Source organism: Equus caballus, chromosome 21 (genome assembly GCF_041296265.1).
Source record: "Equus caballus isolate H_3958 breed thoroughbred chromosome 21, TB-T2T, whole genome shotgun sequence".
Classification (NCBI taxonomy): Eukaryota; Metazoa; Chordata; class Mammalia; order Perissodactyla; family Equidae; genus Equus; species Equus caballus.
Window position 1 is genome coordinate 44,227,156 of NC_091704.1, and position 25,659 is coordinate 44,252,814.

Below are 25,659 nucleotides of genomic sequence, written 5' to 3' on the forward strand. Positions count from 1 at the left end.
CTGGGACTCAAACCCAGGTTTTCTGAATCCCAGTTAAGAACTCTATTTACGTGTTAGACTGACAGCAAAATAAAAACCTCTCAAGGCTGTACTGAGGGCAGTGATAGATGGTGGAGGGCGAGAGACTATGTGGCAAAGACGGAGGTCACAATGGGATGTGATGAGATCAATGAAGGACCTTGAGAGTTACCATTTGACACAATTAGAAAATATATTATTTCTTTTCTAGAAAAGGAGATGGGTCCCCCATGTTTGGAGGCAATCAGGCAAAGCTGGAAATAAAGAGGCATGTTCCCATATGGAGGCTTCCTATAGCTAGGATGGTGTCTGTACATTTTGGGTAGTCAGTGAATGTATGTTGAACAAATGAAAAAAAATTTACGTTTTATGCTAAATTATGGAGACCTTATCAAGAAAAATAGAATACAATATGGTTTTCAAAGCATCTATGTGCAGTTTCTGCTTTCCTTTAATTGGGAGATGGGAAGATTTGGGATCTACTAGCAAAGACAGGGGCTTGAAAAATGTTACATGTATTAATTTTTTAAAGAGACTTTACTTTTTAGAACATCTTCGGATTTATAGGAAAATTGAGAGGATAGTACAGAGAGTTCCCATATGCCCCCTCATCCATTTTCCCTGTTATTTACATTCTTCTTAATATGGTACCTTTGCTATAATTAATGGATGAGTGTCAATGCATTATTATTAACCAACATCCATAGTTTATTGAAATTTCCTTAGTTTTTACCTAATGTCCCTTCCTGTTGCAAGATCACATCCAGGATGCTGCATTATATTTACTTGGCGGTTAGGATCCTCTTGGCTGCAATAGTTTCTCAGAATTTCCTGGTTTTTGATGACCCTGAGAGGTCAAGTATTTTGTAGGATGTCCATCTGTTGGAATTGGTCTGATGTTTTTCTCATGATTAGACTAGGGTTATGGGTTTTGGGGACCACAGAAGTAAAGTGCCATTTTCCTCACATCATAACAAGGACGTCTACTGTCAACAGGTTTATCACTATTGATCTTGACCTTGATCACCTGACTGTGATGGTGTTTGTCTGGCTTCTCCAATGTAAAGTTAGTTTTTTTTCCCGCTTTCCATATCGTACTCTTTGGAAGGAAGACTTTCTGCAGAGCCACACTTAGGGAGTGGGGAGTATGCTTTTCCTCTCTGAGGGCAAAGGATGTGCATAACTTATTTGGAATTCTTCTGATAGAGAAATACATCTCTTCTTCCACATTTATTTAAACCAATATGGATTCATGGATATTTGTGTTTACTTTGGGCTATAATCCAACGCTACTTTGTTTTTACTGCTCACATTGTTCCAGCTTTGGCCTTAGGAGCTCTTTCAGTGGCCCCTGTGTCCCTTTGACATATCCCCATTCCCATCAATGTAGTCTTTTTTGGGGGGCACTTTCTTACTTTCTGGTACAAAAGACTCCAAGCTCATCTTGACTATTTCCTGCCCCAATCTTAGAATCAGCCATTTCTCCAAGAAGCCCGATTCCTTTTATAAAATTTTATTTATTTATTTATTTAGAGGTAATGTTGGTTTATAACATTATATAAATTTGGGAGGTACTTCATTATATTATGACTTTTGTATGGAGTACATCGTGTTCACCACCAAAAGTCTAGTTGCCATCTGTGACCATACACATGTGCCCGTTTACCCCTTTTGCCCTCCCACTACTCCCCTTCCCCTCTGGTAACCACCAATTTGTTCTCTGTATCTATGTGTTTGTTTGTTTATCTTTCACAAATGAGTGAAATCATACAGTATTTGTCTTTCTCCATGTAACTAATTTCGCCTAGCATAATACTCTCAAGGTCCATATATGTTGTTGCAAATGGCAACACTTCATCTCTTTTTGTGGCTGAGTAGTATTCCATTGTATATGTATACCACCTCTTCTATATCCATTCATCTGTGAGTGCACTTAGGTTGTTTCCAAGTCTTGGCTATTGTGACTAATAATGCAATGAACATAGAGGTGTACATATCTTTTTGAATTAGTGTTTTTGTGTTTTTTGGTTTAATACCCAGAAGTGGTATAGCTGGATTGTATAGTAGTTCTATTTCTAATTTTTTGAGGAATCTCCATACTGTTTTCCATAGTGGCAGCACCAGTTTGCATTCCCATCAGCAGTGTACAGGGGTTCCCTTTTCTCCACATCCTCTCTAATACTTGTCATTTCTTGACTTTTAATAATGGCCATTCTGACAGGTGTGAGGTGATATCTCATTGTGGTTTTGATTTGCATTTCCTTAATAATTAGTGATGTTGACACTAATGATGTTGACATCTTTTCATGTGCCCATTGGCCATGTATATCTCTTCTTTGGAAAAATGTCTGTTCAGATCCTCTGCCCTTTTTTTTTTTAAAGATTGACCCTGAGATAACATCTGTTGCCAATCTTCCTCCTTTTGGTTTTTTTTTTCTCCTCCCCAAAAGCCCCCAGTGCACAGTTGCATATTATAGGTATAGATCCTTCTAGTTGAGCTATGTGGCCACTGCCCCAGCAAGCCTTGATGAATGGTACTAGGTCCATGTGCAGGATCCCAACCAGTGAAACCCTGAGCTGCCAAAGCGGAGCGTGTGAACATAACCAATTGGCCATGGGGCTGGCCCCTCTGCCCGTTTTTTAATTGTTTGTTGTTGTTGTTGTTGTTGAGTTTTACGTGTTCTTTATATATTTTGGATGTTAATTCCTTACTGGATATATGATTTGCAAATATCTTCTCCCAATTGGTAGGTTGTTTTGTCATTCTGTTGATGGTTTCCTTTGCTGTGCAGAAGCTTTTCAGTTGGAGGTAGTCCCATTTGTTTACTTTTTCTTTTGTTTCCCTTGCCTGAGGAAACATACTCAAAAAGATGCTGCTAAGATCAATGTCAAGCGGTGTACTGCCTACGTTTTCTTCTTGGAGTTTTATGGTTTCAGGTCTTATGTTCAAGTCTTTAACTCCCTTTGAGTTAATTTTTGTGTATGGCATAAGGTAAGGGTCTACTTTCATTCTTTTGCAAGTGGCTGTCCAGTTTTCCCAACACCATTTATTGAAGAGACTTTCTTTCCTCCATTGTATGTTCTTGGCTCTTTTGTCAAAAATGAGCTGCCCATAAATATGTGGGTTTACTTCTGTAAGCCCAGTTTCTTTTATTGGAGAATTGTATTAGAAACTAAAATCTAGGCTCTCAGTTTGCTTGTTGTTACTCAGATGTTACTTTTAGGTCTTCTTAGCTGACGGAACAAGGAAGTATATGTGTGTATATTAACCTGTGTATATATACATATCTATAAATATTTTTATATTTAATCACCTGTGTCTATATTAAGCTAAATGTGAATTTATAATATCAACTATAATTGATATAATTGTTCAATGTAATTGATATAATTGTTCAATTCCAATATACATGTATAGCAATATCAGAATTGCTAACTCATATCTCTGTGGGAAATATCTTTATTAACTAGAGTTCAGTGCTTATGTGCAGTTTCTTTTGCCTTTAATCTTACAGACTCTGCTTATTTCCAAAGTTACTTAAGTCGGTACTTTCACATTCCCCCTTCCCTTCTGTGAGGTTGTTTTAAACTTTTATAATACAGGTAGACTCTCTTGTCACAGTCTGCATTCCTTCCTGGGGTCCCCTGACCTCCTAACTAATTTTTTAAAAAATTTATATATGTTGGGGCTGGCCCCGTGGCCGAGTGGTTAAGTTCGCGCGCTCCCCTGCAGGCATCCCAGTGTTTCATCGGTTCGAATCCTGGGCGCGGACATGGCACTGCTCGTCAGACCACGCTGAGGCGGCGTCCCACATACCACAACTAGAAGAACCCACAATGAGAAATATACAACTATGTACTGGGGGGCTTTGGGGAGAAAAAGGAAAAAATAAAATCTTTAAAAAAAAAAAATTTATATATGTTAAGCTTCACTCTTCGTACTCTAAATTTCCATGGGCTTTAGCAAATGCATAATGTCGTGTAGCCATCATGATAGTATTGCGCAGAACAGTTTCATTGTCCTAAAAATTCCCTGTGCTTCACCTGTTCTCCCTTCCCTTCCCCTCATCTTTTTATTGTCTCTATAGAGTTGCCTTTTGGGGAATGTCATATACTGAGAATCATACAGTTCATGAATGGTGTTGTTTTTTTTTTTTTGAGGAAGATTAGCCCTGAGCTAACTACTGCCAGTCCTCCTCTTTTTGCTGAGGAAGCCTGGCCCCGAGCTAACATCAATGCCCATCTTCCTCTACTTTATATGTGGGACACCTGCCACAGCATGGCTTGCCAAGCGGTGCCATGTCCGCACCCGGGATCCGAACTGGCGAACCCCGGGCCACTGAGAAGCAGAACTTGCGCGCTTAACCGCTGCACCACCGGGCCAAGCCCTCGGTTTTTTTTTTTTAAAGGTTTGTTTTCTTTTACAAGAAGCTGGGAAGGGGCCCTCCAATTTTGGAAGGAGAGTACAGGGAAGAATCTAAGACTTCTATATTTTACTTTGAAAAACTTTGAGAGTGGTTTTCTTTTTTAATTCTTTATGCTAATACCTTGTTCTTTGTGGGTTTTTTTTTTTCTTTTCTCGTGTGTGTGTATTTTCTTCAGAGTGTTTCGAATTATGGATGACAATAACAACCGAACCCTTGATTTTAAAGAATTTGTGAAAGGGTTGAACGATTATGCTGTGGTCATGGAAAAGGAAGAGGCAGAAGAGCTTTTCCGGAGGTTTGATAAGGATGGAAATGGAACAATAGACTTCAACGAATTTCTTCTCACGTTAAGAGTAAGTGGCCCCATGAATCAGTGTATATGCCGTGTTTGGCTTTCACATGGTTTTGGTTGGCTATTTTGAGGTTTCGTTTTCAGAAGTTGTTAGTACACTGTGGAGGTGATGGGCAGGAGATTGAGAACAGGTTTAGAGACATTTTAGAGCAATCATAATTCACATCATTTAGCAGCACGCAAACAATTTCACATCACTGAGAGGAATAAGATATTTCATCACGTATGGTACCAAAAGAGCTCATTTGCTCATGCACATCTGTGTATGTGTTTTTTCTATTTGTCTAGCCTCCAATGTCTAGAGCCAGAAAAGAGGTAATTATGCAAGCTTTTAGGAAGTTAGACAAAACTGGAGATGGCATCATAACAATTGAAGACCTTCGTGAGGTGTACAATGCAAAACACCATCCAAAGTACCAAAATGGAGAATGGACGGAGGAACAAGTATTCAGGAAATTTCTGGATAATTTTGATTCTCCCTATGACAAAGATGGATTGGTAAGTAAAAGAGCTTAATATATGCGACATTTCTTCTATCCAATTTGTAATTGTAAATGGGTTCAAGGCCTTAAAAAATACTTCTACCATATTTGTTATAAACAGAGAAGAGAAGAGAAGAGAAGTAAAATATTTCCTTAGGGACCATCTGGAAAGTTGAGAACTAATGTAGTAAAAAAGTGTTTGTGTGCCCACATATGTTGGTAGGAGATCCACATCAGGCTCAATACCCATCATTTAGAGGATGCAGTATTTTGATTAAACATTCCATTTCACAGTTGCCATATTTACCATACATGGCTAGCTACATTCCAGTGAACTAGACTGTAGTAAAACACATTTAACTTCAAAATGAGACCGTAATTCAATTTTTTGGAATGTGGTTCACAAGGCATTTCAGAATATTGCAGTGTCTTTTAGACACATCGTTATACACATCATTTCTCATAACACTTTGCTATGTGGAAATGCCATTTAAGGGAAGCTTTCAGTAAAGGGAATACCAGAGAACAGAATTTACTCTGATTTAATCTTTAGTAGACTTTGAGGTTAACTTGCATTGCTAAACTACAGTGAACTTAAAAACAAAAGCAGCCATTCCATCTCCATTAACTGTCATCTTTAAGTTACAAATGTATAGCTCGGTAGGATAAGGAATTACATCTCCATTACTGTTTCCAGGCTGAGATGAAATTGTCCTCTGTCTTTTACCAAACAGCTATAAATGGAAGTTTTAACCAGGATTGGTTCTGATCTCAGATGTCCTGAAGGCTGTGGTGATGGGGAAGGGAATTCTCTCCTTGATTGACAGTCGGCAGCAGGAGACCCTGAGGAAGGTTGTCCTAACCCCTTTGTCACACAGGAAGGATTAGAGCGACAGTGGGTGGGAAGAAGAGATGGTGGTGACAGGAAAAGAAATAAGCCTTCTCTTTCCAAAGGGAATTCCTGCCAGCCTTTTCCATGAGACTTCACGGTGAGTCCTGTTAGCAATGGTGAAGAGGATAGGAAGGGGACGTTTCTTTCCTTTCTGCTGACATCTTCCTGCCAGGGACAGAGATATACCCTCCATTTTAGACTGAAGGGATTGCAGAGGTGGATAAAAAAAGGTCTAGATTCTGTAGGGCAGCCAAATGCTTAGGGACAGAAATAACGAAACCGTATGTTTTCTTCCAATATTGCTGGCCTTTGATCTCTGAGATGGCAGTGGAAAAATAGTCAACTGCCGTTTCCCCAAATTAGCCCAACTCTTCATGGGATCCCAGGGTGTGTTTGCCTCCTTTCTGCAGGTGGTTCCTCCTCGTCACCAGGGGAAACCTCAGCTGCCCTTTTCTCTAACCCGAGTCAAGGGAGCCAGTAGCTGTGATTCAGCTGGTTTAAAGTTCCCACCCCGTCCTCTTTCGCATTCATCTTCACAAGCCACATTAACTTCTCAAATACTCACAAATGTTAGGGATTTTAGCAGTTGCAACATCTGATGTCACCTTAATACCATGGACCATGTATTAATACCCAACTCTGACTGTGCATGAGCACCATCTAAGGTATAGGCTAATAATGCAGATGGCTGGCTGCACCACAGAACTACAGAATCCATTTTTTTTTTTTGGTGGAACTCAAGGATTTACAGTTTTAATAAGTGCCCCAGATGACTCTAAATCACATTCATATTTGAGATTCTTGACTCTGATCGATTAAGAAGTGCCCATTTTTGATTACTAAACATAATATGTACATGAACTTCCGTTAGCATCGTTATGGATCTGGGCAACATTAGTTGAGCACTTACTGTGTACTCGGCATTGTGCTAAGACCTTCATAAGGATATCTCATTTAATAGACACAATGAAAATGTTTCCAAAAAGTGATATGTGATTCAAACTTTTGTATGCTAAATCATATTTTAAATGCACAAGAAACGGTTGATGTAAGGAAACTCCATGGTAAATTCAATTATAAAGAGAATCTTAACCCCTAACTTATCTTATCCAAATTGAGCCGTTTTGCACAATTAGATTTCTTATGGTGAAGCATAGCTACACTTGAAGCCAATGTGCTCATTTATGGCTAAAAAATATAGTTGATATCCAAGTAAGAAGAATTTAGAATGCTGTCAGAAAGTTAGAATGCTCCCTAGCCAAGGACTATGCTCAAATCTGGGATCTTCAAGAATCCAGGCTAAGCTCTCAAGTAGTCATACAGGTTACTGGGGTTTGCAGCTGTCATGGAATTTATCATAGGTCTTGTCCCCACAATCTGCTCTCCCGTCAGCCTATGTGCCAGAAGCCCGTTGGATGGAGGTAGGAAAGCAACCAAGTCATGTGTGAAGCAGAGTTTCCTCACTTGATCCTATCCCTAAACCCTACCCTAATGGGGTGAGACTTTCACTTCCTATGTTTTTAATATCTAGGTTTTGAGGTTTTCGTGTGTATATATTATTTTATAGTTACAAATATTTTTTAAAAATCTCTTAGAACTAGGTTAACCTTGGAGAGGATATGAGTCATGTTGCCTCATCTATCCCATATAGAAATTTTTAAATAATTCAAAATATTTTAAGTATATTACTAAGTGTATATAGATAACCTAAATTTATTTTTTGATTTTCTAGTCAGTCTGGAGCTGAGAAAAAGGGACTGTACTCTGTCTCGTGACTCAGACATTTCCATCGACCCTAGCCAGGACCTTCTCCAGGATGTAATATATACTCTGTCAACTAAGGGTAGTCTAGCCAAGAGCCCTGCCCAAAGAAGAGGTGTCCAGTCTCTCATTTTTTCTAATGTCAAACAAAATAATTAAGTAGCAATAATTAGTACTGATAGTAATTTACTATGATGAGGGCAAACTTATGGGGGAAGTCATAGAATTTGTACTTCAGGCCATTCCCAGTATACGTTGAGTCTCAGGAAATAAACAGACACTGCACGAAGAATAACTGATGGCTTTTTCTGAAATGGACAAAGGTAGCAGCTCTGACATCTGGTTGTATGTAGTCTGACTTCCAGATGGGGTTTAACGCTGGATAACTGGGAATGCAGAGGAGGACAGAAATAAAGACATTCAAGAAGGGAGGACATTAATGGTGATCTAATTTTAGTAGAAGCTGTGCTCATAGATGATTTCTTTCTACTTCCAGATCACTGATGAGCACAGCTCAACTATTAGCTCAGTCCAATGTCTTTCTTCCTACTGATTTTTACTATTTTGTTGGGGGGGGGGTTAGGTGTAGGAGAGAACTGTGGACCCTGTGACTTTTTTCTCTTTTCGCTTATAGTTTCAGCAAAAAGGTAAGTGGGCCAATCAGCTTCTATGATTCTTAAAAAAGATACGTAGGCACTCAGTGGGAGAGGACTTTGCTGTTATAGACTAGGAAGGGGTTTTGAATTATTTACAGATTTCACTTTTTGTGGTGTTTTTAATCCCTCATGACACTGAAAATTGAGGGCTAACTAGAAAATAAAAAATTTCCAAAACAACCATCATTATTGTGTCCCGTATAAATAGAGTTATCCTTTGGGATCCATTGACTGGCCATAGACATCAAACGAGAGAACAATTCTTTCCATGAATCCACTAATCACATCAGCCAATATGCTTGAATTGGAGTGTACATATCACCTACACCTGTTAAAAAATAAGACTGAGAACTGTTTTTTCTTCTTTCAAAAAGGAAAGTAATATAAAATCCTACCCTAGCTAAACATGTGAGTTGTTCTTCCAAAAAGACAGTTACAGGCACAGAAGGGAGAGAGATTCCAGGGTGAGGGAGAGGCATGGAGCAGAGGGCATCTTTTTTCACTCACTCTGAGCCTTGAATGAGTAATTTGTATCTTAAAAAGCGTGAAGCGGAGGAGTATTTAACTAGAAATCTGTTTCCTTACCCACAAGACAGAAGTCCATTTTTTCAAAGGTAAAACATTACTTTTCCTGACATGAGGACGAGATGTTTCTGACATTTCACAGAAAAACAGTATTAATTACAGTTAAAGAACACTCGTTTCTTTTTCTAAGTTTCAGTCTCACTTATCTGAACAGATGGGCTCCTGCTCTTAAAGAAAGCCGAGAACCTGTATCTCACTTTCCATTTAGGTTGGTTTGGAAATTTTCAAGGCTTTCTTCCTCTCTTCCCCATGCGACCCCTCACAGCCATCCTTAACTTCACTTTTTCTCTTGTTTTAGATCTGTTGCTCAGCCTTCTTGATTGAAATTTCCCCTCCCTTTACAGGTACGGGAGATGGGCCTCCATTGAAATGGTGAGAAGCAAAGTTTCGTTTTTGTTTCTAACTTTTCCGCTGCAGGTGACCCCAGAGGAGTTTATGAACTACTACGCAGGAGTGAGCGCGTCCATTGACACTGATGTATATTTCATCGTCATGATGAGAACTGCCTGGAAGCTCTAAATGTATGACCTGGTGACCAGGGCCTTGGAGATAGCCATGTGGCTCCAAATGATTAAATATCAGCTCAAAACCAGGATTGCATCTGAGTTCATGTTCATCCCAGTGTTTCTTCCATGTCAACACGCACTGCATTTTCTAGGCCAGAAATAGAGACACTGAACAGTTAATTGTAACTGAACTCTGCTGAGGCTGTTCCTTAGCTATAAAATAGGCATTAATTAAAATAGGATCTATAAAGCTCCTAAAGCCGGGCTGATATATGCAGATGTCTAATAAACATTAGATGTCTTCCTTGGCCATTAATAAAATTTGAGTATTTTAATTAGAATCCCCACCCATGCGCTCATTCTTTCTCCACCTCCCTTTAGATGGTCCATTTCTAGTTGGGAAAATTCATCTGTTTTTATCACTGACTGTAAATCTTTAAGTGCTTCAGCCCCAATTTGGGGACCAGAAGGAGACCACCTGCTAGCCTCAATTTCCCTAACTGTAGCTTGAGTTTCTCTGACTGTGTTTTGGGGAAGTCTTCGTTTGACAAATTTGCTTAAAGTGAAAATTTGGGGGCCATTTTAAAGGCTGGTGTGAGACTGGAGCCATCTCCTTGAGCGGCAAAGCCAGGACCATTCCTGTGATTAAAGTTTGAGGCTGAGGTGTGCTCTCAGATTTTATGTGGGACCTCTTGCCCTGTGAGTGGGCAGAGCATCTCAGTAAACCTTTGCCTGGTGGACTGTTCATCTCTCCTCTCCCTGCCATTGGCCAATCATGTTGAGGTTCCCACCAGCACAAGGAAGTCGGGGGTGAAGTAGACCAGGATCACAGGTGTACTCCAAAGCAGATTTTCCATCTTTTTCTTTTTTTAGCAAGATCGGCCCTGAGCTAACATCTGTTGCCAGTCTTCCTCTTTTGTTTATTCCTCCTCAAAGCCCCAGAACACAGTTGTATATCCTGGCTGCAAGTCATTCTATTTCCTCCATATGGGATGCTGCCACAGCAAAGCCTTATGAGCAGTGCATAGGGTCCATACCCAGGATCAGAACTGGTGAACCCTAGGCCACTGAAGCAGAGCGTGCAAACTTAACCACTGGGCCGTGGGGCCGGCCCCAGATTTTCCATCGTGACATTTCACGGCTCAAAGCGTTCTCCTCTCATCTCCAAGCTTTAGTTTCATGTTGTTGATATGTGACTCTCCCCTGTTGATATGTGACTCTAAGCAAAGGCAGCCCCAGCTGCTGGAAAATAGATGTTGAAACTACCACTCTCCCCTGGTGTTTTCTGTGTCTGGGCTAGAGATAAAAACACAGTGACTTGCCCTCTGACTATGGTGCTGGAGATAGTGACCACTCTGCTTTGTTGCTCAGGGACAGTCATTTTTGCCACCTCTGTCCCTGGCTGCACTCACCCCCTGGTTTGGGGACATAGATTGGAGTAATAGTCCCTTTTAAGATCTTATATGTTTAAGTGGCTCTGGATTTGGGCTTGAACACACTTGACGTATGTTCTACTCATTCACTTGTTTGCTTTTTATTTCACAGACTTGGAAGGTGAGATCAGGATATACATTGATTTAAAAACTGTGAAAACAGGTGTTTCCAGATGAGAATTATGGCAATCATTAAAGAGGACACCTTCCTTTGTTTGTTGTTGAGGAGCTAATCTCTCACTCTGGTGACAGGCTGGGAAAGGGACCTTTTTCTTGAGGATGGGAGCATCCCCATATCATGGGCCACCAACCTTTTTTGGAAATTAACTATGCAAATCTAGTTTTCCATTGGATTTATTATCTAGGCTTATATAGAAGTTGGCAGGCCAAAAGATGCCAAGTGATATGAAGAAATATGTAGAAATGACATAGAAAGCCAGGAGAAATTATAAAGCAATGTATAGAAAAAATATCCATGTTTTCTGCAGCTTGCACCTGGTAGATTGTGGCTAAGGAGAGGTCCCAGTTTCTTGGGCATGGTGGGTTTCAAGCCTACTGCTCTGGATAGATTGTGTCTTTGATTCTGGGACAACTCATGCCTCTGCTTAACTGGGGCCATGGAGTTAGCATGTGATTCTGAACAAGGACTGGGTTGCAGCTATCAGCTTCATCTTCCCCAGTTGTACGTTGCTTCCTGTCTAATTGGGGCGCAGCTATCAGATTTCAGATAACCTGTGCCTCACAGTGTATTTGGTCACATTTAGTTACCTCCGTTCTAGAAGGTTAAGTTCTGGGCCACAAGTGAGGATTCCACCACAGCCCCCTCGCCCTCCATAAACAAGATCTCCTGAGAACCTGATGGTCAAGAGTCACACCTCTCCTATTCTGAATCTTATCTGGGATTTCTGGTCTACCCTGGATTCCCTCATTATCACCTTTACTCCTTCTAGTACCAGTGGAAGGAACAGTGAATGGTCATTTATTAAAACCCATTTGCTAATACTGTTCTGGATATATTTTCTGTTTATTTAACTTTCACAATTTAAACATTACTCCATTTGAGCTTAAAAAGTAAGCACTTGGGTCAGGAGATAAAACACAATAAGAAGTTTCTAAAATAACCCTTGGGAGTCCTTTACTTCTGGGGCCAGGAACCTACATAGGAAGTAAATAAATAAATAAGCCAATGAAAAGAGGATAAAACTAACAGCTTTTTTATGAAACAGGAGCAACATGTGTAGAAATTCTGAGAATCAGGATTAATCAGAACAAGCCACCAATACCTGCACTAAATCTGGGTTCTAACTCCCCTAAACGCAAACCTAGGCAAGAGCAGAGGAGACCCTGCCACGGCGGCTGTCAGGAGCTGGATCGCATCCTGCTTGAATTCCATTCAGAGTGCAAATGAGAAATCCAAGATGCACGAGTTGCGTTGTAGACTGAGGCAGAATTCCTCCAGCCGGTCTTCGGGGCTGATTTTCGCAGACATTCAGACTAACAGGATTTCTTCCCAGACCCAAACGGCACTCTGGAGGACATGTACGGCTCTTTGTGGTTTGGTGGCAGGCGTGGAGTCACATTTTACATCCTAACAGCAGCTTCTAAGGCAGAGCTGGGCCCCCTCCAAGTAGGCTGCACGTTGGCTTTGCACGCATCATGGTTTTAGTTTGAAAATACATCCCTTCATTAAATATTTATTGAGCTGCTGCTATGTGCCATGTTCTATTCTAGGTTGTGGGGGGAGAGCAATGAACTAGAATAAATGCAAACAAAACCACTAGCTTTCAAACCAAACTAACAGGCCTCAGTGGAAGAGATCAGAAAGGAGGGAGAACGTGGGCACTGACCTCCCCTCTGAGTTCCTGCAGCTTCTGAAGCCAGGACGGTTGCAGCTTTTCCTACTGCAGTGTATTGGGAAACTGTGTAGTAAATTTGATGCATGTAGACAATCTATCAAGACAACTGAAGGAAAATCTCCTTCTATTCTTGGAGGCAGATCGTTGTTTTGGGCCTTCACTTCTCTTGGCCATTGTGGATTGCCTCAGTGAGCCACAAGTAGGTAACGATTCCACCGTCATCAAGTAATCTTGATGCAATCTGTTCTGCTGATGTTTAGTCAAGTGGAGATTAAATTAACCAAATGAATTCTTGGGTGGTGTGTGGGTGCCCTTCTACTCCTCCGTCATGAAATCCTACTGCCATTCTCTGCTTAGTGTACCTTTTTGGATTTGTGCATATCTCTTTGGGGAACAGAATGAAAAACCTCACAACTTCCAATGGTCCAGATTAGTCAACCAACCTGCTTTCTTGGAAATTATAGGCTGTTGTTTTAAACTAAGAGCTTGTTGAATAAATCAGCATTTTAAATTTTAAAAATGCTTATGATTCAAGGAAAAACACAGGTGCCAAGGGTCTGATAGATTGCCATATAATGTTATTTTTGTGTAACTGATCTTTTTGAAAGCCAATGTTTCTAAGCATGGTTTTACTCCTCCAAGTTGCTCATATGAAAACTACATAACCTTAATAGAGACAGCTAGGACTTTTATTGTAATTTTAAAAACCCCACTAAGTTAATCCCCTGAAATTAAGTGTTTTGAAACAGATGACGGGTGAAATCTGTTGAAAGAAACATAAACAAATGATTGATGGGGGTTCTGAGAACACGCTGTGTGAGAAGAGTTCTTTCTGCTACCTCAGTTGGTGCGGTGAGAGGCTGTGGTGAGGCAGCTCTTCCTCTCTGAGAATAGCACGACCTTCTTGTTTCATTCTCACACCTGCTTTGCCAAAGCCAGTATTTTCCCTCAGCCAGATAGAGGGGAAGGTGCTCTTCAGGAGAGACACCTACTGAAAATATGAGCAACCAACCCGTAGCTGAGGTTTTGAGGATGGGCCTTGCAATTACCAGAAAGGTATATTATGTCAGGGAAAGAAAATCTCAAAACGTAATGGCCTATTTGCTTGTGTTCTAGAATCTTCTCCCTATGCTTCATAAGCAGAATTTATCTATTTATTATTTCTCTGCAGTATTATAGAAATCCTAACAGCCGTTGAACACTGTTGATACAATTTCTGTTTCACCAAAGTTCTTGTAAGCACTGTGGGTTTCTGGTTCCCAGTGCTGCTTCCAACACTGGAACTGTGTCAAACAGCCCAAATGGGCAAAAGGTCATGCCCAGCTTTATGGAACACTGCCCATATAACTATCATTCTTCTCCAGTTTCATTCTGCTCTAGACCTTGTAATAAATTTACGAGGGACCCTGTGACTCAGAGCTCAAGTGCCTGAAGTTTGAAGCAAGATCTGAGTATGTAGTTTGTAATCCTGCCAGCAAAGACCTGAGTAACTTTTTCTTGACTGACCTTAGTACTCGGCACTCAGGGACTGGTATTTATTTTGGGAACATCTTGATCTTAAACTTGAAAGGTCTGAGTTGCTGGTCTCCTGGAAACGTTCAGGGCACATGTGGAACTGATGGCAATCAGTGCTCCCAGAGAGCCTTAGAACAGGATGGGGACCTGCAATTGAGAGAAAATGGCAGATGGCAGAGTGACTTCCTCCCTCCAGGGTTATAGTGAGCCCCTGAGGGCTTCCACTCTGAGGGGATAAAGTGCTACCCAGATGCAGGCTACTATCAAATGTCAGCCACTACCTTAGGAAACCCAGATCATTCCTTCAGTCTTCAAGGAAACTAGGAAATAAAATACTCTTCCACAAATTTCATACTTCTTCATACTAAAATCTCATTTAGCAATATCATTCAACTTCCGGTTACTTAAGATTATCTTTTAAGCTGCAAAGTGAGTATAGTAAGTTCCCATTAACTCAGGCTCCACTAATTGGGCTCATTTAGATAGAGTTTGAGTGAAAATTTACTTTTGTTTCATCTACACTAAACAAAAGTGTTGCTAAGCAAGGCAGTGATGTTAAGAAGATGATAAGGGCTGTGTCTGCCTATATTCATATATGTTTCTAGATACTTGGCGATATCTATTGGCATATAAATGTAATCAGTATGCTAGTCATAAAAAGTTCCCAGGTATTTTTTAAAACAGTCCCAGGCCAGTTGTTAGTTGACATTCCTTAATTTGCATAACTGTAACGCAAGCTATCTTCTAGATAGTGAAGTGTTCCTACGTGTAAATCTTATCTTGATAGCATTTTTTAATAGAAATTGAAGATCAATAACAATGCTTTATAAAGCAGAATTTCCATGATATTTATGATATAAGTTTAAAAATGTTTTGTTTAGAGGCCAGCCCAGTGGTGCAGAGGTTAAGTTCATACGTTCCGCTTCAGCAGCCTGGGGTTTGCCAGTTTGGATTCCGGGGGCAGACCTGTGCACCACTTGTCAAGCCATGCTGTGGCAGACGTCCTACATACAAAGTAGAGGAAGATGGGCACAAATGTTAGCTCAGGGCCAGTCTTCCTCAGCAAAAAGAGGAGGATTGGTGGCAGATGGTAGCTTAGGGCTAATCTTCCTCAAAATATATATATATATATATTTTGTTTAATATTACACATACTTTGGTTTACCTATACATACTTTAGTGGTCAGTTTTATATGCATTGAAAGCCAGAACTTGTCTTAATGGCAATAGTGAGTATATCATTTCAAGGAACAGAAATCAACAATTTATTGAGCTACAAGGTTAGATATGGTTTAATCTACAATACTAACCCTGTCATTTTGTCACATTATCAGATGGTGCCTTGCCATTAACGAGGTTCAGATTTAATAGAATTTCTTCAATTTAAAGCTTGAAACATCAGCTACTCTTGTAACAAAAGAGTTTATCTAGCTTTTGTTTTTCAGTTTTAAAAGGTGTTTCCAAAATATGTTTCTTCTTCTTAGCTAACATGTGACACAGCCTGCTTCCTTAAAAGTTTACTTCCTCAGTGCTTTTCAATCACTTAAAGATGTTCCCTGTGTGATGTTTCAGTTGCAGGTGATGAAATTTCTTCTTTGAAGGTGATAAGACCCTGTTCAGATTGTATTCTCTTGTGCTTTTAAAAGAAAAAAATGTAATTATCCATAAAAACCATTATTTTGACAGCTGAGAATGAGAGTTTGAAAATTTGGCATTAATATTCCTTTTCCTTCAGGGCTGGACGACTGCCATCTAGCTGGCCAACCAAACTCCCAGATGCCCAGCCTCTGAGTGGTGCTTCCAGGACTATGCAGAATAGTGTTACTCTATGGGCTGGTGTTAAGGAACAGGGGAGGTTAAGCGGGAGGAGAGAGATGGAATGTAGGGGTTGGCTCCTGCTGTTTGTATCTTTGCTCATAACTTCATTGCCCATTATAGGAGGCACAGGGCCCACCAGCAAACACCAGCACACATCCTGGCCAAACTGAGAAGCCGGGAGAGTTTGTCCTCTAGCACCTCCCATATGGCTAGTCCCCTGCACTCTGCTATTGAATGCCAGCTATCGTGTACTCCTGGATGCCCAAGGATCCTGGGAAGTACCCCATTTTCTAGTTCTATCCCTACCTATGTGTTTGGTCTAGACTACCTTTCCCTAAAGAGCTTTTTTGTCTGTTCATTTATGCTCTAAACTTCTCCACCCTAAAGTGTTAGTAAGAGCCACAAGTATGATGGCACAGAGTATGTTCTAGAGCAGCACCAATGGGCAAGTGGGTCTTTGGTGGTGCCTGCAAATGCCCCACCTCAGAAAGCCACGTCAGAGGGGAAAGGCAACCCAGGCTCCCCCACTCTCCTGACCCAGCCTGACTGCCAGTGGCAAATCAAACTCAATAGAAAATATTTCAGGGAGAACAGAAAATGCTCTACTAGGATTCACATATTTTGACATCATTTCCTTCTTTTTTTCTCTTGCCTTTTGTCCCCTCCAGGTTTCAAAAGAAGACTTTTTGAACTATTATGCTGGTGTTAGTGCTTCTATTGACACTGATGCCTATTTCATTTTAATGATGAGAAAATCCTGGAGATTATGACCTTTGTCTGTTAGTTCTTTGGAAATCAGGGACTCTCAGAGAGTGGAACGAGTTTAAAACAAGTCCAGTAATATAGATTTTGATAACGTGTAAACTAAAGTTTCTGAAAGATCTGGAATTTGACAAGCAATAGATCTTTAGTCATCTTACTTAATTACTTGGGACACAGTCATTTCCTTAAATGCCCGAGGATATATTTTTAAATTAGAAAGAAAGAAAGGAAGGAAAGAAGGAAGAAAGGAAGAAAGAAAACCATGAAGCGAGACTCGGAAGTGGTTCTCAGGTGAAATAATGCCCTTCTCATTATAGCCGTTCCTCTGATAGGTATAAAGGCAGTGGTTTCCCTATACTTTCACTGTATTTGCTGTCATAATACAGGGATTAGAGGAACGTCTAACTGTAAAATTTCCTGAACTTACTTATTTTAATGTTTTTCTTAGTGAATACTTTACAAATAAAATTTATTTTATTCTGAAATTTAATGACTTTTTTTGTGTGTGTGGCTATTTTCATTTTTCAGTCCAGGGGATTAAACTCAGTAAGTTCCCACACTTGCGTGAACAGAAAGCATAAGTGATTCTGGTGACAAAAGGAAGAGGGGCTCAGCTGCCCACTTGGTGGAAAGCCAGGCTTTCATGGAGTGGGCTCACTTACTGGATCAGCCTATTTGGGCGAAACAGGAGAAAGGAAATGCTTTAGGGTATACTGGTGAGGAGGACGTTAAAAAGTGTTGTTGGGAATTCATCCTTTGAACCCATTTCTAGGCTCCTCCCAAAGGCAGGAGGAGGTTTTCTGACCCATTTCTCTTCCTCCAATAACTGCTTCTCAGGTAACAAAAATGGCCGTAGGTTGATTACACATGTATCCATAGGTCCTTCATCTTGGAAAAGGGGAAGAAGTGAGGGTGGGAGAGGAGATGGAAGGCCAAAGCTGTGATTCTCAAACTTGAATGAGTGTACAAGTCACCTGGGGATCTTGTTAAAATGTTAACTCTGATTCTGAAGTCTGGGTGGAGACTGAACTTGAGCCTTTCTAACCAGCTTCCCCATGATGTTGATGCCTCTGGTCTGCAAGTAACACTGTGAGTAGTGAGGGGTAAAGAGATACCAGCTTGTATATTTCCTGTGCATTTGGTTTAATCTTTGCTTACTTTTGGTTGGTCATAATAATTTATGATTTTTGACTGCTGGGCCCTCCTCTCCTTGTCTTTAAAGTCTTGAAAGTATGAAGGAAGTGTCAAAGAAAACGTACTTGCCTCCCAGACATGCATAGGAGAGAAATAGCACTTCCAAGAGGCTTTGTACAGTGGTCTTTCAATTGGAGAATTTCTAATAGTCCAGGGCTGAGTCCTGCAGCCTTCCAGCCTCAGAGATCCAAACTTGTCAGCCCTCTGAGGGAAGGGCCATTGCTTAAGAGAAACCTACATTGAGCCATCTCACAGAAACTGATGCTAAAACTGGAATGCCAAGCCATTAATCTACTATGGAGAATACAATTCTCATTTTGCTGAGGTCAGATCAGAGAACCTCATCCGGGTGTGAGGATGTGAGAGAATGATAGCTTGGCTCTCAGCTCAAGGTTGCTTTTAGAAGTTTATTCTCAGATACTACTAAGCAGTGCAGAGGGTATGCACATGGTATGTTACGGTAATTCCAGCTGCAGTAACAAATAAACCCTCAAATTTATAAAAGTTCAAACGCAATATACATTTCTTTTTCACTCAGTATCATGTATCAGCTGTTTGGGGTCAGTGAACAGCTTTCTTCCATGTAGCGGTTCTGGGTTGCAGGATTTCTCAGTTTTGCGGTTTCACTGTTCTCTAGGGCTTCATAGGCAATGATATCCATGTATCTGAAGAGGGAGAGTGTGTAGTGAAGGGTGAAGAGCTTTGTGAAAAGCTGTAGTCTGGAAGTGACACACACACTTCTGCTTGCATCCCATTTCATGATAACTAGTCTTATGATTACATCTAAATGTGAGGGAGGCTGGGAAGTGTAGTCCTGGGCAGTAAATTGTCCTGCCAGTGAAAATCTGTCTAATGGTGGGAGAGTACACATTTTGATGGACAACCAGCTGTTTCTGCCGCTTGAAATAGCAAGCCTCATTGCCTTCCATTTTCTTATAGAGGCACGCGTGTAGTCTTGGTAGCCCACATGGAGTGAGATATTTGCCAGGTTAGTGGCATGTACAACTAAGGAACTCTCTGTCCTTAACCATGTTAGCAACCAAGAAAACAACTTTTCTCTTTTACTTTTTTTTTTTTTGAGGAAGATTAGCCCTGAACTAACACCTGCTGCCAATCCTCCTCTTTTTGCCGAGGAAGACTGGCCCTGAGTTAACACCCGTGCCCATCTTTCTCTACTTTATATATGTAGGACGCCTACCACAGCGTGGCTTGCCAAGAGGTGCCATGTCCACACCTGAGATCCGAACCGGTGAACTCTGGGCCACCGAAGTGGAACGTGCAAACTTAACTGCTGCGCCACTTGGCCAGCCCCCAAGAAAACAACTTTTATAACCACATAAGGTAATAATTCTCTAATCAGTAAGTCTTTCCATTTGGGCCTCATGATGCTATTCCGGGCCTTGGAATTCATGTTGCCAAAACACCAAGGCAACTCATCCTTTGTCTGCTTGTATGAACGGGTCTTAGGAATTTTTCATCTATGTCTACTTAGCGACTTTCTGTGAAGAGTCGTAGCCATGTCCTATCACACATACTGGAACCAAGTTGTTTATGTTGATAAATGAGAAAATTTTTGTCCCACAGGCAGATCTCTTATTGGAAACGTAATTATAACTATGAGATTTTTTTTGTCATTGGAATCAGAACAAACGGCATGAAGATTAGAATATTTAATGAAATTAAGCTGACAGTTTATTGCATTCAATTTGCCAGTAAGACCTTAATGTTCTTTTCCCAGTAGTCCCTGGAGGGGACGAGCAAAGATGTGTTCTCTCACCATTCTCTTTCTCAATGCCTCAACTGACTAACTAGCCATAGGAAAAACACACTCTTCCCTTCAGTTTAGTTAACGAATTAGACATGTCGATGAAATCTGGCTTGCCTTGCCTGCCTGGGCTGACGTTTGTCTCTTTTGGGTACTTTATATCCCTCTGTTATAATTCACTGCCTGTGAATTACCTCGGTCATTTTAATGTTGCTCTAAGGGCTATCTTATTTCCATGTCGTTTGGAGCGTACTTTTCTGTAGCCCCAGAGTACTGACCACAGAAGTCAGTTACTTTCTTGATTCATATTAGAGGGAAAAACGTAAATCAGAGAGAATCATCTTATCTGGAGACAATGCATCAGAATAACTAATGAACATGGTTTAATAAATCATGGGAAGGTGATTTAAGGGTTTGCAAACACTTTAAACTGAAAATTCAGGTTGAGTATTATTACAGATGGAAACTGTAGGGAAAAATTTTAGAATCAAGTAGAGTTAAAAATCAGGACACCATTAAGATACTAAATCTAACACATGATGTCACCAAAAAATGTGGGAGGAGAGATCTTACTCTCTGGTGGCAAGAGCCCACGTGGTAGACATCTGCACATATTGCTCACTTTCACATGAAAATCAGCACTTCCAGGGGCTGGCCCGGTGTGCAGATTCTGCTTTGGCGGCCTGGGGTTTGCCTGTTTGAATCCCGGGTGCGGACATGGCACCACTTGGCAAGCCATGCTGTGGTAGTTGTCCCACATATAAAGTGGAGGAAGATGGGCACAGATGTTAGATCAGGGCCAGTCTTCCTCAGCAAAAAGAGGAGGACTGGCAGCAGATGTTAGCTCAGGGCTAATCTTCCTCAACAAAAAAAGAGAAAGCACTTCCAGAATAAAATTCACGTTACCTTTCCCTGCCCTCCATTAACCCCACCCCATCTTTGACTTACACCAAGTGTGCTTCTAGGCCTGAATATCTCAGCCCTAGACCTCACTAGATCTCCAACAGCCTGGGCCAGGAACCCAGGGATCTCTCTTTCCTCTTTCCAAGAGGTGGAGTAACAATGGTTTAGGGTGGATCTGCTGGAGCCAGCCTGCCTGGGTTAAAATCTGACTCTATGTGGCTCACTAGCTGTATGATCTTGGGCAAATTACTTGACCTCTCAAACTTGTTTCCTCACCTGTTAAGTGGAGAAAATAGTGACTATATTATAGGGTGAGCATTAAATGAGTTAATATATGGAAAACACTTAGAACTTTACCTGGCACTAAATAGGCTCTGTGGAAGTGTTTGACATCACTTTCCACAGTCTGCTGATTATATTTTGAGTGTCCTTCTCTTCTTTCCAACTGTACAGGTTCAGTCCCTTTTACCTCAAATGTAGAAATCATCTTCAGCTAGTTTCCCTGCCTGCAGTCTTATGCCTCTCCATCCATCTTTCACACTAATACCATAATGATTTTTCCTAAGCTTCAAGTTCATTCACATCACTTCATTTCTAAAAGACATTCAGTAGCTCCCCAACCCCAATTTAAGAGTGCAGAGACCTTGACCCGGCGTTTAAGGCATCCCACAGTTTGCCCTGATCTGCATGTTTCCAGTCATCTCTCCCATCACATCCTCCACATTTTCTATGCTTCCATCATGCAAGTGTGGTATAATAAAGAATTTGTGTGGTTTTTGTCCTGGGTTCCTGGCACAGAGCTTCTAAAACTAGTGGAATTTCCTGAATGATAAAATTGCCCTTGTTATGCTAATGAGGTGACTCAGGGTGAGCACCTAGACAGTTTCAGGATGGGGGCCCATCATCAGAAAGACTAACCACCTGACATGAGAGTTGGAACTTCAGGCCAGCCCCACCTTGGAAGAAGGGAGGGGCACTGGAGATTGAGTTCAGTTATGTGGGCAATGATTTAATCAAGCGTGCCCACACAGTGAACCCCGCTAAAATCTCTGAACACTGAACCTCAGTGGCACATGCTAGTTGGTGAACACATTGATGTGTGTGTGTTGAGGGGTGACACTCCTCGATTCTAGAAGAGAAGAGAGCACTCTGCATTTCCTCCCAGACTTCGCCCTATGTGTCTCTTTATCTGGCTGGTCCTCCTGATTTGTATCCTTCATAATAAAACTCTAATTGTAAGTAGAGTGCCTTCCTGAGTTCTGTGAGTCATTCTAGCAAATCACTGAAACTGAGGGGGTCAAGGAAGCAGCATCTCTAACCACGTGGCTATAAATTTAAGATTGTAATATAGAAATCCTGCTTGAGTTTCTAGCCTGCCTGGCCTGCCCTGCAGAATTCACACTCAAGACTGTAACATCAGGGCTGGCCCTGTGGCCAAGTGGTTAAGTTAGCTCGCTCTGATTCAGCGGCCCAGGGTTTCACTGGTTTGGATCCTGGGCATGGACCTAGCACCACTTATTAGGCCATGCTGAGGCGGTATCCCACATAGCAGAACTAGAAGCACCTTCAGCTAGAAAATACAACTATGTACTGAGGGGCTTTGGGGAGAATAAGAAGAAAAAAAAAAAGGATTGGCCACAGATATTAGCTAAGGGCCAACCTTAAAAAGAAAAAACAAAACTGTAACATCAACTTCTACATGATGCCAGCCTGCCAGCTTGCTCCACAGATTTCAGTCTTGCCGGGCCTCACAATCATGTGAACCAATTTCTTAAAATAACCTCTCTCTCTCTCCACACACACACACACACACACACAGGAACACACCCTGTTGGTTCTGTTTTTCTGGAGAACCCTGACTAATACAGAAGTGCAAGTGGCCTGGAGACCCCTGAAGTAAGAAGTAAACATTTCAAGTAAGAGCGCTTCTGTTGGGGACTGTGCCCTTTAGCTTGTGCCCTCACTCTGGCTGGTTAGTGCCAGAACTGAACTGCAGTATACACAGCTGAGGTTGAAGCAGAATAACAAACCAAGTCATTATTTGTCAAACTAGCTCACATTTTGAGGCCTAATCCAAAAGTTAATTCCTTTACAAAACTTTCCTCAATCTTCCAGCAAGATTGGCTTGCTCTTTCCTTCTTCTAAGCCCCTTTTGTTGAGTATGTATGCATTTTTATATCACAGTTTCCTAGTCAGATGTATAAGAAATATTATTTTATCTTCTCTAATAGACGTTCAGACTTGGAGCATTCCCCCATTCAAGCTGGCTGGCAGAAAATGTAGCTTAAGTCTTCCTTGGGACTCCCACCTAAGGCTGTTCTATGGTTCTTACATCTGGCATGCAGGGGAGGGGGAAGGGTGTAATTTCAGTTGACACAGTTTATCCCTAAGACACTTACTCTTCCTCTTTCAGGGGTCTCTTAAATCTACTGAATCTTGGCAGCTTCTCTACCATACTTGGGAAATGATGACTTTGGGAAGCTACCAATGGGGTAGATGAAGAGCTCACTTTTGAGAGGTCAATGGATATCTAAGTGAGAAATCCAACAAGCAGTGGAATACTCATTCATTCAACCAACAAGTATTTACTGAGCAAACATTAGGTGCTCCCAGTGAGTATTGCTCTAGGTACTGGTGATTTAACCTTGAACAAAATAAATGTGATTTATTTACTTATACGCAGTCCAGTCTGGCAGACATGATTCTAAAGTTCTGGGTGTAGGTCTGGATGGATAGGAAAATCTTGAAGATGAGGAGTCAATGAAAGTAATGAAAAAGGCAAAGGTACAGGAGAGATGAGATGACTGAAGGGGCAAGGTTCTGGAGTGGGGGGAGGGATGGAGTACAGGACATTAATGGTTGATTTGATCTTCTACTGACAGAGGGACAGCTCATCCTTTGCCCAAGGAAAGAGCTGGTAGGGATTTATAGGGGTTTTGGAGTTTGTAGATGGAGATAGAAAATAGAGAGAAGACATGAGTTATGGACCAGTTTTCTCAAAGTAAAGCCAAAATCATCTGCTGGGAATGAGAAGGGCTGAGATTAAATGGAAGACTTGAAGTGAGAGGTGGAGGTTTGGCAGTAACCAAGGAGGGCATTGGGAGAGAGTGCTGGCAAGCGCAAATAAAGGAAAGCACAAATTTACGTGGACACCATTTGGCAGCATTATGAGATTTTCACCAGGACGGTTCAGCAGATAGGGCGCAAGAGCAGAGATGCAAACTATAGGGACATGTCATATCATCTTGTTTCATAGCATGTGTCCTTGCAATTTGCACACAAGGTGCTCAAGAAACTATAGTGGAATTCAACAATTATTTAAAAGATGGGAGGAGAGGATCGGGAATCGTGTTCATTATTGTACCACCCATATCACAGGAAGAAATCAGATTGTGACCCTAGAACAGCAATGCATATATATATAAGAGATCCTTTTATAGTAGACACTTTTGTTTGCTTTTCTAATATCCTTTATTTCTTTCCTCACTTGTCACCCATATTTTGGCCAGGTACCCATCTCATGCCCAGGTCCAGAAAGACTGAGCCATTTCCAAACCAATCAATGCATAGCATTCTCCTGGTGACTGTTATTGGTCCAGGGATGAGCATATGACCTCAGTGGGATCAATCACACTGAAATGAAAAATTAAATTTCATGCTTAGGAGAGCATTGCAACCCCCTTAATTTATATGGGAAATAATTACATTTTTGCTATTAGATTAAAGGATCTATGGATACTGAAATCCTTGGCCTAACCATTTTTCCTTCCCCAAAGGTTCTCAGTACAGGTATAGACAAAAACCATTTCATTAAGTAATGGAGAGAAAGTGGCTGTGGGCCTGCTGCAGCATGGATGGGACAGGAAGACTTCTCCAGATAGGGACAACATTTGTGTAAATGTAGCCTTATGTCTGTCCTCATATCTGACTGAAGTAGGTTGCATTAACGGCCCAACTCCTCACCTCTTTCCCTATCCATATGCTTTACCTTATGATTTGGAGTTCCCACACAAGAGGGAGTATATTTCTTCATTCCTTGATTCTGCATTTGGCCATATGACCAATAGGATGAGGTGGAAGTGATGGGTGTGCCACTAAACTTAAATCTCGGGAAGTCTTTGTGTTTCTGCTTACCCTCTTGTGCCTCTAGTACAAAAAGAATAAGCCTGGGTAGCCTGTTGGTCTCAGGAAGAGGATAGGAAACTCTTGGAGTGGTGGTATTCCCAGCTGAACCCAGCTTAAATCAGTGGATTTCCATTCCATTGCAGATGCCTGAGTCATCCCAGCTGATACCAGTAGAGCCACCCAACAGAACCCAACGTAAATCATTCAACTCTCACACAATGGACAATTTGGGGGAATAAATAATGTTTAAAATCACTGAGTTTGGGCATGGTTTGTTACTGAGCATCAATGTAGCAATAGCTAATAGATACACTGTCCAATCTGATATTTTCTTCTTGTGGGAATGATACCAGAAGGGAGAGGTGGAGACCTCTCTCTCCTCTTTCTAGAAGCTTTTGACAAATTGCATAGACATTTTTCTTTATCAGTATATAAAGCTCTATTATATTTCTTTTAGTGGCTTTGTTAATATTCCATAATATGGATATACCATATTTTATTTAGAATATTTACCTTTTTTTCTCTATTACAAGCAGTGCTGCATATTTTTTGCGTATATTTTTGAGCCCTTCTGTGATTGTTTCTGTAGAACATTCTTAAATGTGAAAT

General features: G+C 41.1%; 1 protein-coding gene and 1 long non-coding RNA gene across 8 annotated transcripts in view; both read left to right on the forward strand.

The window, feature by feature from the left end:
• CAPSL (calcyphosine like) overlaps positions 1–17,548 on the forward strand; it is a 48,155-nt gene extending 30,607 nt beyond the window's left edge. For 3 of the 7 annotated variants that reach the window (XM_070245941.1, XM_001499977.7, XM_070245943.1), the window contains exons 3-5: positions 4,621–4,798; positions 5,086–5,295; positions 9,591–10,020. In XM_070245941.1, the coding sequence (XP_070102042.1) occupies positions 4,621–4,798; positions 5,086–5,295; positions 9,591–9,692 (490 nt within the window). In that variant the 3' untranslated portion in view covers positions 9,693–10,020. Of the gene's footprint in view, positions 1–4,620; positions 4,799–5,085; positions 5,296–9,517; positions 9,546–9,590; positions 10,021–16,969 lie in introns of those variants that run through there. The other 4 variants (XM_070245944.1, XM_014734909.3, XM_070245942.1 and 1 more) reach the window with 2 other exon arrangements.
• Positions 17,549–23,401: 5,853 nt separating this feature from the next.
• LOC138919724 (uncharacterized) lies at positions 23,402–25,305 on the forward strand. The gene is made up of 2 exons (XR_011430177.1): positions 23,402–23,537; positions 25,194–25,305. It is a non-coding gene; the product is annotated as an uncharacterized lncRNA (long non-coding RNA).
• Positions 25,306–25,659: the final 354 nt, after the last annotated feature.